Source organism: Acanthaster planci, linkage group LG14, assembly GCF_054643075.1.
Source record: "Acanthaster planci isolate LZ-2023a linkage group LG14, COTS_SCS, whole genome shotgun sequence".
Taxonomy (NCBI): Eukaryota; Metazoa; Echinodermata; class Asteroidea; order Valvatida; family Acanthasteridae; genus Acanthaster; species Acanthaster planci.
Window position 1 is genome coordinate 4,459,259 of NC_141790.1, and position 13,296 is coordinate 4,472,554.

At 39.3% G+C, this 13,296-nt stretch overlaps 1 protein-coding gene across 1 annotated transcript in view; it reads left to right on the forward strand.

Moving 5' to 3' along the window:
• LOC110984466 (uncharacterized) overlaps positions 1-13,296 on the forward strand; it is a 36,949-nt gene that overhangs the window by 1,781 nt on the left and 21,872 nt on the right. Inside the window, exons 2-4 of the mRNA XM_022244683.2 lie at positions 7,402-7,551; positions 9,276-9,560; positions 10,066-10,257. Coding sequence (XP_022100375.2) covers positions 7,402-7,551; positions 9,276-9,560; positions 10,066-10,257 — 627 coding nt within the window. The remainder of the gene's footprint in view (positions 1-7,401; positions 7,552-9,275; positions 9,561-10,065; positions 10,258-13,296) is intronic.

Here is a 13,296-nt window from a genome sequence, read left to right on the forward strand (position 1 = left end):
TGAGTTCATAACTAAGTTTAATAAGCTCATAATTTTATAAAAACCCATAGTTCAGGTCGCGCATGCGTCGAAGTATTCAATGCGCCGAGAAAACATCGAAGTAGGCAACCGCGCGTTGCAAATGAATTTGTCTCACCGTTTCGTTGGCTTGCAGTGAGTAAGTTCTTACAGTGACAACACAGTTTTTCACAGAGTCAGCCGAAGAGAGTAAATCTCTATTTGCAAATATTGATACACGGTTTGGAGTTTATTTCCACTTTTTTCAAATATGGGAGCAGTTGTCAAAATTGTGGTGTTATGGATAGTGTTTGCTGAGATGGCTCCTTCTTCAGCGTCATATTGGTACCGGAGACGTCGGTGGGCGTGGCGACGTTCAACTCGGCGTATATCGGGAGCTACAGAACAATCTATGGTTTCGCCTCACCTTAACTGGACCGCTTCTTTGCATGAGGAACCTCCACTGAACGTTACACAATGGGACACGACACCTTTCATTCAGGTGCAGCGTGAGACGGAAGATGGATGGGTCAATGTTGCTAATACCTCATCAAGTGAGTTTTGAACATTGAGCAGGATTAATCTGCTAGAGACCAATTTCTCATTCCCGCGCGGATATAGGTGTAAAGCAGTCCATAGCGCTGACAATTTGAACAAAAGATAAGATGGAACGAATATCGAATAAAGTGCTGTGAAATGCAACACCCATGTATAAGTACACACATGAACAACATTTTATTTACTTTATTATTGTCTAGCTGGATGACTTTTTGCTCGTTAAAACCAGCGACAACATTCACATGAGGCTTGTACGGCAAGGGAGCGCTCTATAGTATACAGCTCTCTCACAAAGTTGTCAATAGTTTGGATGCATGCCTTAAAATATGAAACCCAATGGCGAAAATACGGTCGAACCTCACTCTGTCAGTGATAAAGCCAACTCAAAAATCCTGTATACACATTTTGTACATTTCTGCAATTTGTATCCACTTCAGTAAAAGTGAGGAAGGACATGATCCCTCAGAATGATTCACTATATCGCATGCACAATTGGATTCACACCATCTTTTCATCTTGGGATTTCGTTCATACGGAAGTACGGAAGCGTACAAGTACAGAAGTGTATAAGGGTCACTTGCAAAAAACAATTTCAAGATATCTATCTATCTCGTCGCGGCGGGTTTAATCTTTGGATGTATCCTGCAGGCGAGTAAGATCTTGCCTCGGCGTCAAATTGATATCCCGCCGCAACTTTTATTTCAATAGTTTCTTAAGTCCTATTCAACGTGCCGTTTTCAAGTGTGTTTTTAGGATGAAATGCAGTGAAATTTGGTTTTAGGTTGCTAATTGGAACAAAAAACGATATTACGTTTCAACCAAGCTTGATTTCCTACAAAAAAGAAAACAAAAGAATTTTTTTTCCGAGTTACTATCTCGCCGTGACGAGTTAATATCTCGCCGCGGCGAGTTACTATCTCGCCACGGCGATTTATAAGATTTTACCGCGGCGTAAAATTGATCTCCCGCTGCAGCAAATATTTCATCTCTCATTTGCAATCCCTGATTTTGCATCTGTTAGCACTCGATTTCACTTTGAAATTATCCATGCGGTTGATCCGACCACTGTACTGCTGACTATTATGACTGTGCTCAACCCGCTGACCCCAACTCGTGACATCCCATTATTCCATGACACTGCAGCCCCTTAAATTATAATGAAAAAGATGTGAAATTTCTTAATAGTATTATTGATGTCCGTTCTTTCGAAGTGTTTAAAGGACTAATATTTTACGAGTTTCATATTCGCAACCCCGACAGAAAAATTTTGTTCAAATTGTGTATAGCTAATGTTTGCGGTGTTTTTTAATTCTTCGTGAGAAACAACACTCTTTAGATCCATATTAAATTAGAAAGCCATACTAGCAGTGATTTCTCTGGGCAGATACCCGTGTTGGAGAGAGGACTGGTGAAATCGCCATAGCAGCATTGACGTGAATGTGACAAATTAAATGAACGATGAAATGTGTAGCAGGGAGTACAAACAGCCCCTCAGCTGAATTACTTGCAGCGACTTGTCTACGTTTAGGTTTATGTGTGCAATGTTTATCCCAATTCCATTAATCCTGAAAACGCAACCACTTGTCTGTGCATGACAGATTGAAGTCCTCATAGTTGTTAACCATGGTGAAAAGCAGCCTTCTGTGCTTTTGGGTTGCTATATTTTTTAAGCAACTGCCTGTCGCAGTCATGCCCTGTTGGTTACTCACAGAGAAGCCCCACCCCAGTGTCTCCACAAAAGCCCTATAGGGCCTGCTTCTTGTACGCCACGTCGTGTATTTGCCTGCCAGTGGCGGTTAAAACTATGGCTGGCAGTGACGCAAAGACTAATTCGCTCGGTGAAAAAATCTCATGCAGCTATCTGGACACCAAAATAACAAACACTTTACTGCGGAACTCTAAATGAACATACCCTGTCTAAAAGTATACGGCAAATTTACATTTGAGGGAAAAAATTTACACCACGAGGGTGGTATTTCTAAAATGTTTGGCCACCTATACCTGTATACGAAAAGTAGTCAACATGAAAGGGGTCTTTAGGCAGTCGGAGGATCACATTTGGCCTCCATCAAACATAGACTCATTGGTCGTATTGCATGCAAAAATAATTACTCTATGCACAGAATTCCTTCAACTAATATACTCGCGATGCTGCGATTTCATATTTGATATACCGTACCGTATTGAGTCCGTATTTGATATAACACGTACACTCGACTGTAGCTGTTTCCAGATATTTGTTGTAGGTTACAATTCATTAATGTTTTATATCAGTACTTTATTTATTGTTTTATTTTTGGTTTTACGTTGGATGATTGAAGGGGCATATTCAAGTCTTGAGTCCAGGGGCAAAATGCGGATTTTTCTAAAGCGATTGTCAATTTTCTTCCTCCCTATAACAGGAAGGATTTACAACTGTTACTAAACTGTAGACAGTTCAGTGTTGTAGTACTTGTTGTACTCGTACTCGGTACTCGTACTCAAGTAGTACTCGAGTACCGTTTTTCAGAGTATTCGTACTCCTACTCGGACGTCCAAGTACTCGTACTCGAACTACAGTTCTTGTACTCGGGCTACAAAATACTCGGAACCCGACATCCAGAAATTGTACTCGAGCATCAAAGTACTCGTACTCGATTAACAGTACTCGATAAAAAAATCCTTGAAGTTAACTTACCACGGCCGTTAAAATAAGGTACAAAAATATCGACCCCAGTGACCCGATATTAATTTGATATGGCTCTGACAAAAAAGGCCGAATGTGGGACCATTAACGTATACTACCCATTCGCCGTCTGTGGGCGTACTTAACCAATCACGTACTTATTATATTATAATATAATATTATAATAATATTAATTATATTGTGGTACTCCAGATTGGTCCCGCGATTTACTTGGGCATTGGTAGTCTGGTTCCAAGTACTCGTACTCGTACTCAAAATTAAAAGTACTTGTACTTGTACGTGCAGGTACTTGTACCCGGAAACCAGTACTTGTACTCGGCTGGCAAAGTATTCGACTACAACACTGGACCTTTTTTTAAAAGTAACACAAGGTGGCGATATTCCTGATACAAATGTTCATCTGTAATATGTATTACTTTCCTGCAGAACCTTTTATCCAGTGGAGAAATTTATGGCTTTTAAAAATGTTCTCCTTTTTTAGTTTTATTGAATACATGTTGGTTGTTAAGAAGTCCAAAAATTCTTAACAATATTTTTCTCACATAGAAAAAGTGAGGACGGTTTATTCAATAGACCATATCTGTGGTCAAAAAGTGTTGGGATATATACCCCCCACTTCTGACCCACGGGATTTATGCGTATGTGCGTATCATAGAGCAAAAGGGTCGCTCTTATGGCTTTGAAATATACAAATTTTGCCTTCGAATAAGACGTGCAACCAACACAATTAAACCAATACAGCAACTCACCGCAGGTGCGAATCACGGAATTTTTCCAGGTAGGGGACTCACGCCGGAGATTTTTTTCATGTCTCATTTTGCGGACAAGCGGAAACGATGGTGAAACATCGTTTGGCGTACATTGTTTACAATGGTATTGGTGTGCTTACTTTAAACATTTTTTCTGGCATTTTTCCCACTTTTTTCTTACCTTTTTGTCTCAGAGCGGGGGGGGGGGCTTCGACCCCCTCCCTTGGATCCGCGAGGGTGCACCGAGTCTGTGCGCGTCCTACACCCCTCTGTGCAGCAACGAGCCAAGATTCTCGTTATTAAATTCGAGACGTTAGGAAAATTTTACAAAGTATTTACGACAGTTGTGTAACAAAACAATGATGTGGTGCATGAGGTTTGAGCAGCCTTGGGGTTGCATAACATCATCGGCTTCACCTGATAGTATAAGCTCCCCGGATGTTAAAATATCATGTCCTGCAATCATTTTAAATGGTAACGCTGTGCGATTATGCCTTTCGTTTTGCACTTACGCAAAATAATATAGGTACAAATCTACTCGGAGATTCCTGAGATTTCCAAGACGTCGTTTTAGGCCACAAACCACTTACCGACTTGTTTACCAGTCGCAAATATCCAATGTTCAAAAGAATATCGCAACTCCAATATTCTCCTTTCTTACAGTCAAAGTACCCTGGTTGAATTAAATTGCAATTGATTGATTTTCCGCCTAATCACCAAGTCTTTATTCACGCTGGATTTACCAGGCTTTTGGGGCTGTAATGTCGCTTTCCAATTTACAGAGTTATTAAATTCATCTCCTCAGTTTATAACCATTAACCCCTAACAATCCTGAATCCTCCGATTTCAATATAATTTTCCATACACCCTAGGAGTTGTTATAATAAGTGGTCTTTTCATATATTGGGCTTATGCTTGAGTGATCACGTGATAAATAACAGCTCAAGCGTGGAGATGGGCAGTTGTTATTAACAGGCCCCTTGCATGAACTTTTGCTGTCAGCCGTCAATAATGTAGCCTCTATTCGAGTCTGACAAAAACTGCGTGAAAATGTCTATAGAAAATCTTTGCCAATTCCAGTACAATCCCATCGACTAAAATCCCATCGAATAAATTCAATTTATCAGCGCTAAATAATTATTATTAATTGCGCATGGGTGAAGGAGGACGAAAGCTTCTGAAGGACAGAGTTTTGTCTCCTTGGAAGGAATAAAAGCGAGTGGAATATTCCATTCCATTCACCTTCGCCTAATGGGATGGCACAGTTTCCTTTATCACCTCATGGAGTACAGATAGTCAATTATTTGTATGGTACTTCATCTGAAAAGCAATGACAAACCCACGATGTTCCCCCATCACCCAAAAACCCACCCCAAAGCGTTGGTTCTGGATGTGCCCTTAGTTTTCTGTCGTGTCAAATAAGAGTTGGCGAAACGGGACTTTTTCAAGGGAGCTTCTCTTGTGACGACATGGAGAGCACATCTTAATTAAGACAAGCATGGATGGTATGTTTACAACCTTCATAAGCTGCCCTGTTAAACGAAATGTTCTGCATTGATTTAATGCATTAATAATGCATTAAGACTTAGGTCCGTCATGGTGAGTGATAGTTTGTATCGAGCAAAGGTTGCACATTATGATGACTGCCATTAGCACACAAAACTGATAAATTTATAATGTCAGACATGATGAAGACTGGATTTGCTCTTTACATGAGCTGAAAGCAAATGGTTCATTTCATCGTAACAGGTCTGGTTTGATACAATGCAATACAGTTCAGCAACGAATGACAACTTCCTTGCCTGTTTTGTTGTTTCTTGTATTTCTGTGGAACAATGGTTTATTCCAGTCAAAGATATGGAAGAAATTATTATTTCACACATTTTGTTCATTGCTCACCTGTTCGGTTTGTAGTGGTTCAGCTTTCTGCTCTTTTTCATACAAACGAAATTGAAATTTCTTTTCTAATTTTGGTTGACTTTTCTATGACATGCAAACAGACTCTGTGACATTTTAAAACTGGAAATCGATATTGCCCGATCACCTTATGTTTATTACTAAAACAACACATCCCGTCTAGTTATCCTTTTTGTTGGGGAAGATAATTCTCTGCAGCTTTTCTGATGTCATCTCGTATCAATTACGGTTTATTTTTAGTGTTGAAAATGACCAACTTCTACCAGCTGAATCTGATGAACTGGTAAAGGCGTACAGTTTTCATGTTTTGCGATCTGACAGAATTTGAGTTCGGCAATATTTCTGTCTAGGTATTTTTGTAGGAGTTAATGAAGGATAAACACTCGGGTACATTGTGAAGTGCGTAAAAATCTCGTCATATCAGTTCATCAGTCAATATTTTCCAAACAGTGTGGGATATAAGTGTGAGACATACTAACATAAACAGCTTTAATTTCTGATTAACGGATTCTGTTGTGCATCCAAATATGCTCGATGTTCGCATTTCCTTTGCACTTAATAACAATGGGAAATCGTCAATGATCTCTATGTATGTGATGACCGGATTGCTTACCTACTTTTCGCCATGTAGGCCTACCAAAAATGACGCATCGTTTTGTTGGCGCCATATTATGAGAGGACACCATTTGGGGTATTAATATTAACACCACTATAAGTGTGGCTTCTCGTAATGCCAAGTAAGAGTTTTAACTAACACCAAATTACTTACCCAAAATAAACAAAACACCATTTTTGGAATTATTCTACTCCCGTATTTGTTGTGAAGGTTAAACACCAAAATTGGTGTTTTTACCACCCAAAGCCTTGCCCAAAATAAATACCAATTTTGAATTAGTATATTTCCCCTTTGGTGTCAAAGTAAATACCACAACTGGTATAAATTTCTTTTAATTCTTTGACTGGTGTTGTTTAATACCAGAACCTTGCCCAAAATAAAAAGTAGGAAATAATAAAATTCTACACCATTGGTGTTATTTTTAACAAAAACATTTTACAGAGTACATATTTGTAATTGTACACGTTTTCGAGTAGTATGAACCAAGCAATCTATTGGTCAAATGTACAGAACATAATTAGATACCCTAGATGTAATAATACCAAAACTTGGTTGACACAAAACGGCTTTTCACATGATTGGAAAGACCGCAGTGCTTTAGGTTTCAAGTTTCAAGGTCAGTCTCGAATACACGCATGCGTAGAATTTTGAGCTGTGAATATCACACCTACGAGGCCGACATTTTATTGGCAACTGACCTAAGCCTTAGATGTAATCAGACGATGAAAGTTGTGTAATTTTTATTTTCAATATTTTCTATCAGGTTTAGGGATTAATTTTGCTGCTGTGATTATTCAAACCAGGCAAAACAAACATGCAGAAGTTAGTGAGGTAGTAAAATTCCGTTTTCAACATTTCTTGTTTAACTCTTTTTGTAGATGTTTCCCTGGGCTATAGAACATGTCTTGATGTGATGAGTATCACCGGTCTGTCCCAGGACGGTTACTTCAATATTGACCCCGATGGACCAGGACACGTGCCGGCCTTTCAAGTATTCTGTCAGCTTTCATCCACGCACCAATCCCCCGGTAACAGCTGCTGCTCACAGGAATTATTTTCTTCATAACTGATTGCTGGAGTCGAATGAAACAGATGTAATTTAAATAATAGAAAAGTGTATAATTTCCGTCACTCTGTTGCACTGACTTGTTTCATGGTTGAGTCAACTGCTTTGTGAAAAATTGAGAAAAACAGCGCGGCATTTTCAACATTTAAATTGAAGGTCTTGTTATCTTGCGTAAAATCTATGAATCACAGGGCGTTAGAATACTAAAGCGAACAACATCTGCAGGGTCAGGGTAGGAAACAGGCACGACAGGATCTTATTCCCCTTAAAAAAGAGCAGTTTCAACAGCTGGGGGTAATCAGTGAATTTACGTCGGAGTAATGCGCCTCCTCGACAATGTAGCATTGCGGATTCATGAAAAAAACATCATCCAGGAACGTAGTCGATTCGTGTCCGTGAACGAGTAGGCCTATATGGTAATGTACATGCGCGCGATCGTGCTTTAATGGCCGCACTTTCACTTCAGTTTACACATCGATAAAAGTCTAAAAACTCCAGTCTTATAGTTGACTAATAGTATAAACAAAGAATAGATTCTGTCTTGAAACAAAAGAGGTTTAACGTGTGGAAATCGTACTTTTTGTTGACGAAAATCTCTTTCACCATTCTGCTCGGAACATCCACCATATTTGGATCATACCATTATGTTCTAGGGTTGATTATGAATTCGAAAGTAAAGACAATCGTGTTAAGAAAATTCTTTCCTTAGGCCTAAATAAAATTTAACTTCACACTGATCCATTTTTCACTTTATACCTTACACTCGGCTTCCTATAATTTCTGTTCACAATGCTTTTTACTGATTTTCTGTCGCTCTATTTTATCTGCTTTGGGGTTTACCCGTTCATCAATGGAGACTCCCACAACATCTGCAAACACTACAAGCGAGAAAATCGGCTCCTGTTCAATGTACGAAGTGAAATGAACTCTTATACGATGATCAGCCGACCATAGTGAAGAAAAAGAGAACAAAAGTTATGTTTTCTCAAAAACTACAGCATTCTGGGCCGAAGTATTTTACAGACTGTTTGAGGCTGTTACATACTTTCTTTCAAATAAGATATTTCAGTATTACATGGTAGTTCGATTTGGGGGATTTTACAAATGGTGTACACTGGTGTATTGAGGTATTTTGCCCTAGTTTGATTCAGTTCGTCTCACCTTGATATCTCCACTTGCATCGTTGGTATCTTTTCCTACCGCCCAGAAAAAGTATCTTTTGTATTTTTCTTTCCATATTAAATAAAAAAACTCTTTGGTTTATTGCAGTGTTTCTCTTTCAACCTAATGAGACTGGTTTGCATGATGGACTTGAATAGAATACAATGTTTGCAATAACACCATTGACGCGCATCATTCTTTTGAGTTTTGAGGTGCTGAAAGGACCAGTTGTTTCACATCGGTATTTCTAAAAGTGTGTTTTGTTTGTCAGGTATCCCCTCATTACAAACCTTAAGGCTTTTGGGCTTGGCCGGCCTTCTTTGGCCCTCACTTGGATCCATCAGTGAGACAAAGTAATGCATAATAATTGACCAAGTCAATTCCTATTTATTCTAAATATAACCAAGTCAATTGTTATTCGTGACAGATGTCAAACAGTTTATGCTTTCTTCTCTCTAAGTACACCCCTCTTTTTAATTTACCTCTTAAGGCTGCTGCCTGCAACATTATTTTTTCTCTTCAAAGGTACCACAGTTATTCGAACTACAAACAGCGTTCGGAGATTCGTGGATCACAATCATCGTTTTAACATCACGTACGAGAACGTTCCTGATCTGGAATCCATCCGGGCACTCATCGAAGCCTCAGCTGCTTGTCGTCAGAGAGTGTCGTACACGTGCTATGGGTTGCCTTTGTGGTTAAACGGTACGCAGCAGGTGGCATGGGTGGCCTGGAACGGTATGGAGATGCTAAACTGGGGCGGGGGCCAGACTGGTGTCAAAGGATGCGCTTGTCACTCCAAACCAACCGGTTAGTCGGACACAAGAAAACTCCTTGAGTTTGACCTCAAAGAAGCAAATAAAGGCTTATGTTGCTCAAAGGAAATGTGAAAGAAGTCAGTTTTTCACATGTAGTCTCCGTTTTGAACCTTTAACCTTGTTTTTCATTTTTCATTACGCTATACGTTAATTACGTTAATGCATCGGCTCTTACCACCTTCCTCCATTTCCCTTTTTACTATAAAAATGTGTGAACTGGGTTATGATACTATGGTTGATCCAGTTTGTTTACGAGGTTGGGGACATAACTCCGTAAAGTACGCTCGTGAAATCAGGGAATCTACGCTCTGAAAGTTTTTCATGGGTTTTAATATCACACTTCACCAGTTCACAGGTTTTGATACAGTGAGGTACTATACAATTCGCACAGGGCAGGATTCTCTGCAGGAGTGTTTACAGATGGAGTTTGAGAAGCCAAACACAAAAACTGTTAACGGTATGAGTTACAGCTGAACTTGTACATTTAATAATTGCAGGTTGCTTGGAAGGAGGTTTGTGCAATTGCGATTCAGTGACAAGTCAAGAAACTGACTCTGGTTTCATCACGGACAAAGACACGCTACCAGTCACTGGAGTGGAGTTTAAGTACACCAACCTCAGCATGTCCGGCCCTAATAGCAGAGCTGAATATAAAGTGGAGCAGTTGGAGTGCTTCGGGGCGCATAAGAGTATGTTTGGTTTTATTTTCCGTATAAGATTTCCAGTTCTACGAAACGCATACACCTAGCTACCTATAAACATCATGTGCATAACGTGCCTATTTGAATGATCTATCACTGGTAAGAAATATCCGACAGACAACATTTGCAAACCCTACAAAATAAAAAAAATCCTTTTTCCCAGCCGGAAACAGTTCGACCATTTTAGAGTGCAGGTCACACCTGAGGTGACATTTTTTCTTTTTTTTATTAAACATAAATGAACACAGTTTCTCCCCGCCAGCTTTAAAAAGTCGATATAAATGTAATTAGTGTCATTTATTCGTCCACTTAATTCCGATGAATTTTTCTTCGTTATCTACCACGTGTTTCAGCCGCCGTTTTCAAATACACATGTCCAATTCTGGTGGTTGTTTGCATATGGTTTTTGATTCCACTTTACGGAAGCGTGTTTCATACAACGAACAACGTGTTTTTTTTGTTTTTTGTGGTTTTTTTTGAGGCATATAGAGAGCAACATTTTATTCGCCCGATAAGGTTAGACTTTTGTTTACTCTTCCTGATTTGATGCATTTTTATCGTTAAAACACTGAAGGAATTCCCACATGCATGCATTTATTTTAGGATGCATCCTAACCACCAATGTAAAAATTCCGCTGAGTGTGATTCGAGAAAAACCGAATCCCACATAAAGATTTAAGTGTTATTCAAATGTTTGTCTTTGAATAAGGTAAAAGTATCACGATATACTGTGCCATAACAGAGAAGTTGAAACCCACTTGGCCTGCTGTGGTTGTCTTAAAAAGTCATCATGTGTCTGGTCGATACCGTGCACGATATGGGGCCGATGGGTAACCCCCCAACCCATGTCCAATCCCTATAAACAATGTCTGTAAAGAATTCCTAAGATTCCAATCAAACAATGACCAACAAAAAGGTGGGGGTGCTTTCCGCCCCAAAGCTTGCATCGTGTGGTCTGCTCTGTGTAAGTCCCATTCATTGTAGGTCCCTGTTCCCTTTCAACAGGTTGGTATTTAAGTGCTAGTGCTTTACATAACAGGAAATTCCATCTGTTTATATTTTTGTCTATTTCAGGATATCCACGTTTATCGTCTTTTCTAATTAATCTCCGTAAATGAAACAAATTTATTGAAAATGAATATGCTTTGTGTTGCGTATCACATTTTAAAACTAAATTGTTTCACTCTGTAAAATGTTTCCTTTTCATGAGCAGATAGTTTAGTGATGAATTCAGATCTTTGTTTCCTGACAGATATATGAAAAAACTTCTTCTTAAATGTACCGTTTCATGAAGATTTTCAGCCTGTATTACCGATGTCTACATTATTACTTCGCATAAAACCTTATGTTGCACTGAGGGCTTTCCCAATTGGGACATTTACTGTAGAGATTAACTAGTTCACTCCAAAACAGACTGTGTCTATTAAACCAGTGGCCTATACCCACAGGACGGAAGACACTTACTCCTCCCCCTTTCCCTTTCCGGGGGCACGTTGCTTTTCTCCTTTTTTATAAAGAACCAGAAGCACCAATAAATCAGAAACTATGAGGAAAGACACAGAAGGAGCTTGAACTGCCCGGGCTGTAACATCTGACCAATTACCACTTTCTGGCTTGCCTGGTACGTCCATAGCCAGAGCGCAGGGAACGCTTGTTACACATCACGATCTGTTTCACAACCACGAAACCCCTTTGTACCCTATGATCGCCGCTGCAATTTGTCGATGGTAATCTGCATCCTTGGAACTTTGTGTACTGAGGTATAGGAAAATGAGTGTTCATGCCTTTGTTGGTGCTTGGTATGATCTCAAGACGACATCAAATTTAATGCTTGCGCAGTTGCTTGCATTGCGCTGTGTGCTCTAAATCTATATGTGCAGTTATTGCCCTTATTGGGCTCTTTCGTCAGGAGTTAATTTTGGAATAAATAGCCCGGTTGTTTTAAAGGATTATGTGTTTTGTTTAAATCATTTTTATTATGGCATTTGTACACAAGCGTATTTTGTGAGATTTCACGATCACTCCCTGTTATGAAATATCGCATTTTGTTCGTAATAAACTAACTAAGCTTTCCAGTAGTAGTGAAAATTTTGTTGGCCAGTCTTGGCCAAATTCGTACCCAGTCTTTGAACACTGATGTATTGGATAGAGGAGAATACATGGATAATGGAACAGTGTATCAAAATTTAAAAAGTTTATTTACGATGGCAAAAGTAGGTCTAACATCAGGACTTTTTCTCTCTATTTCCTGCTCACGTCGATTATTTGTATTTAATTACCAGCAAAAAGTATTGCTAGGATATTACAGATCCTGCTTGTCCGGCTAAGATGCAGGCAGTATTTGGGCATTTTTGGATTTTTTTCTATTATTCGTCTGGCTCGAAGGCGACCATTATTGAACACTTTGAAGTGCCTGAGTTGCAACTCCTTCTGTATCCTTCCTCTGCGGTAGTAGCATGTGCATGCACATATCTTCCAGAAGAACGATTTTTAACGGATAAAAAAATGAATAATTGTCGAAGCAATTTACTGCTCACTGACTGAATCAACAAAGAGAAACACATAGATGGTATCCAAGACAATCACTCTGACAGCCTTTTGTCTTGAAGCAACCATGAGATAGTACCATTCGTCGGGAGTATGATTATGTTGCGAGAAAAAGAAAGAAACGAATATGTGGAAATACAGCCTCAGCATGCAACAGTCCACCTTTGTTGATTTTTATTCGTGTGGTCGAGTTTCTAGGTTATACACTCTGTTGTCCATCTCTGTCTAATGTCTTAAATGCAAAAAATGCAAATATCCATCTTTGACGTTGACTGTCTTTCATGTTTTCTTTTCAAATTGTATAATTATCTTATAAGGCATCGACGGGTGTCTGATAATAACTCACCAATGGATAATTTGTGTTTATTAAGGCTGATCTGACTCAGGATCCCGAGGGAGGTTGTCGGCTTATCAGCCTGTGTCATTTTGCTCTCTTCATCGATTGGCGAATGCATTTTTCATGAGTGACTGTTAACGTTT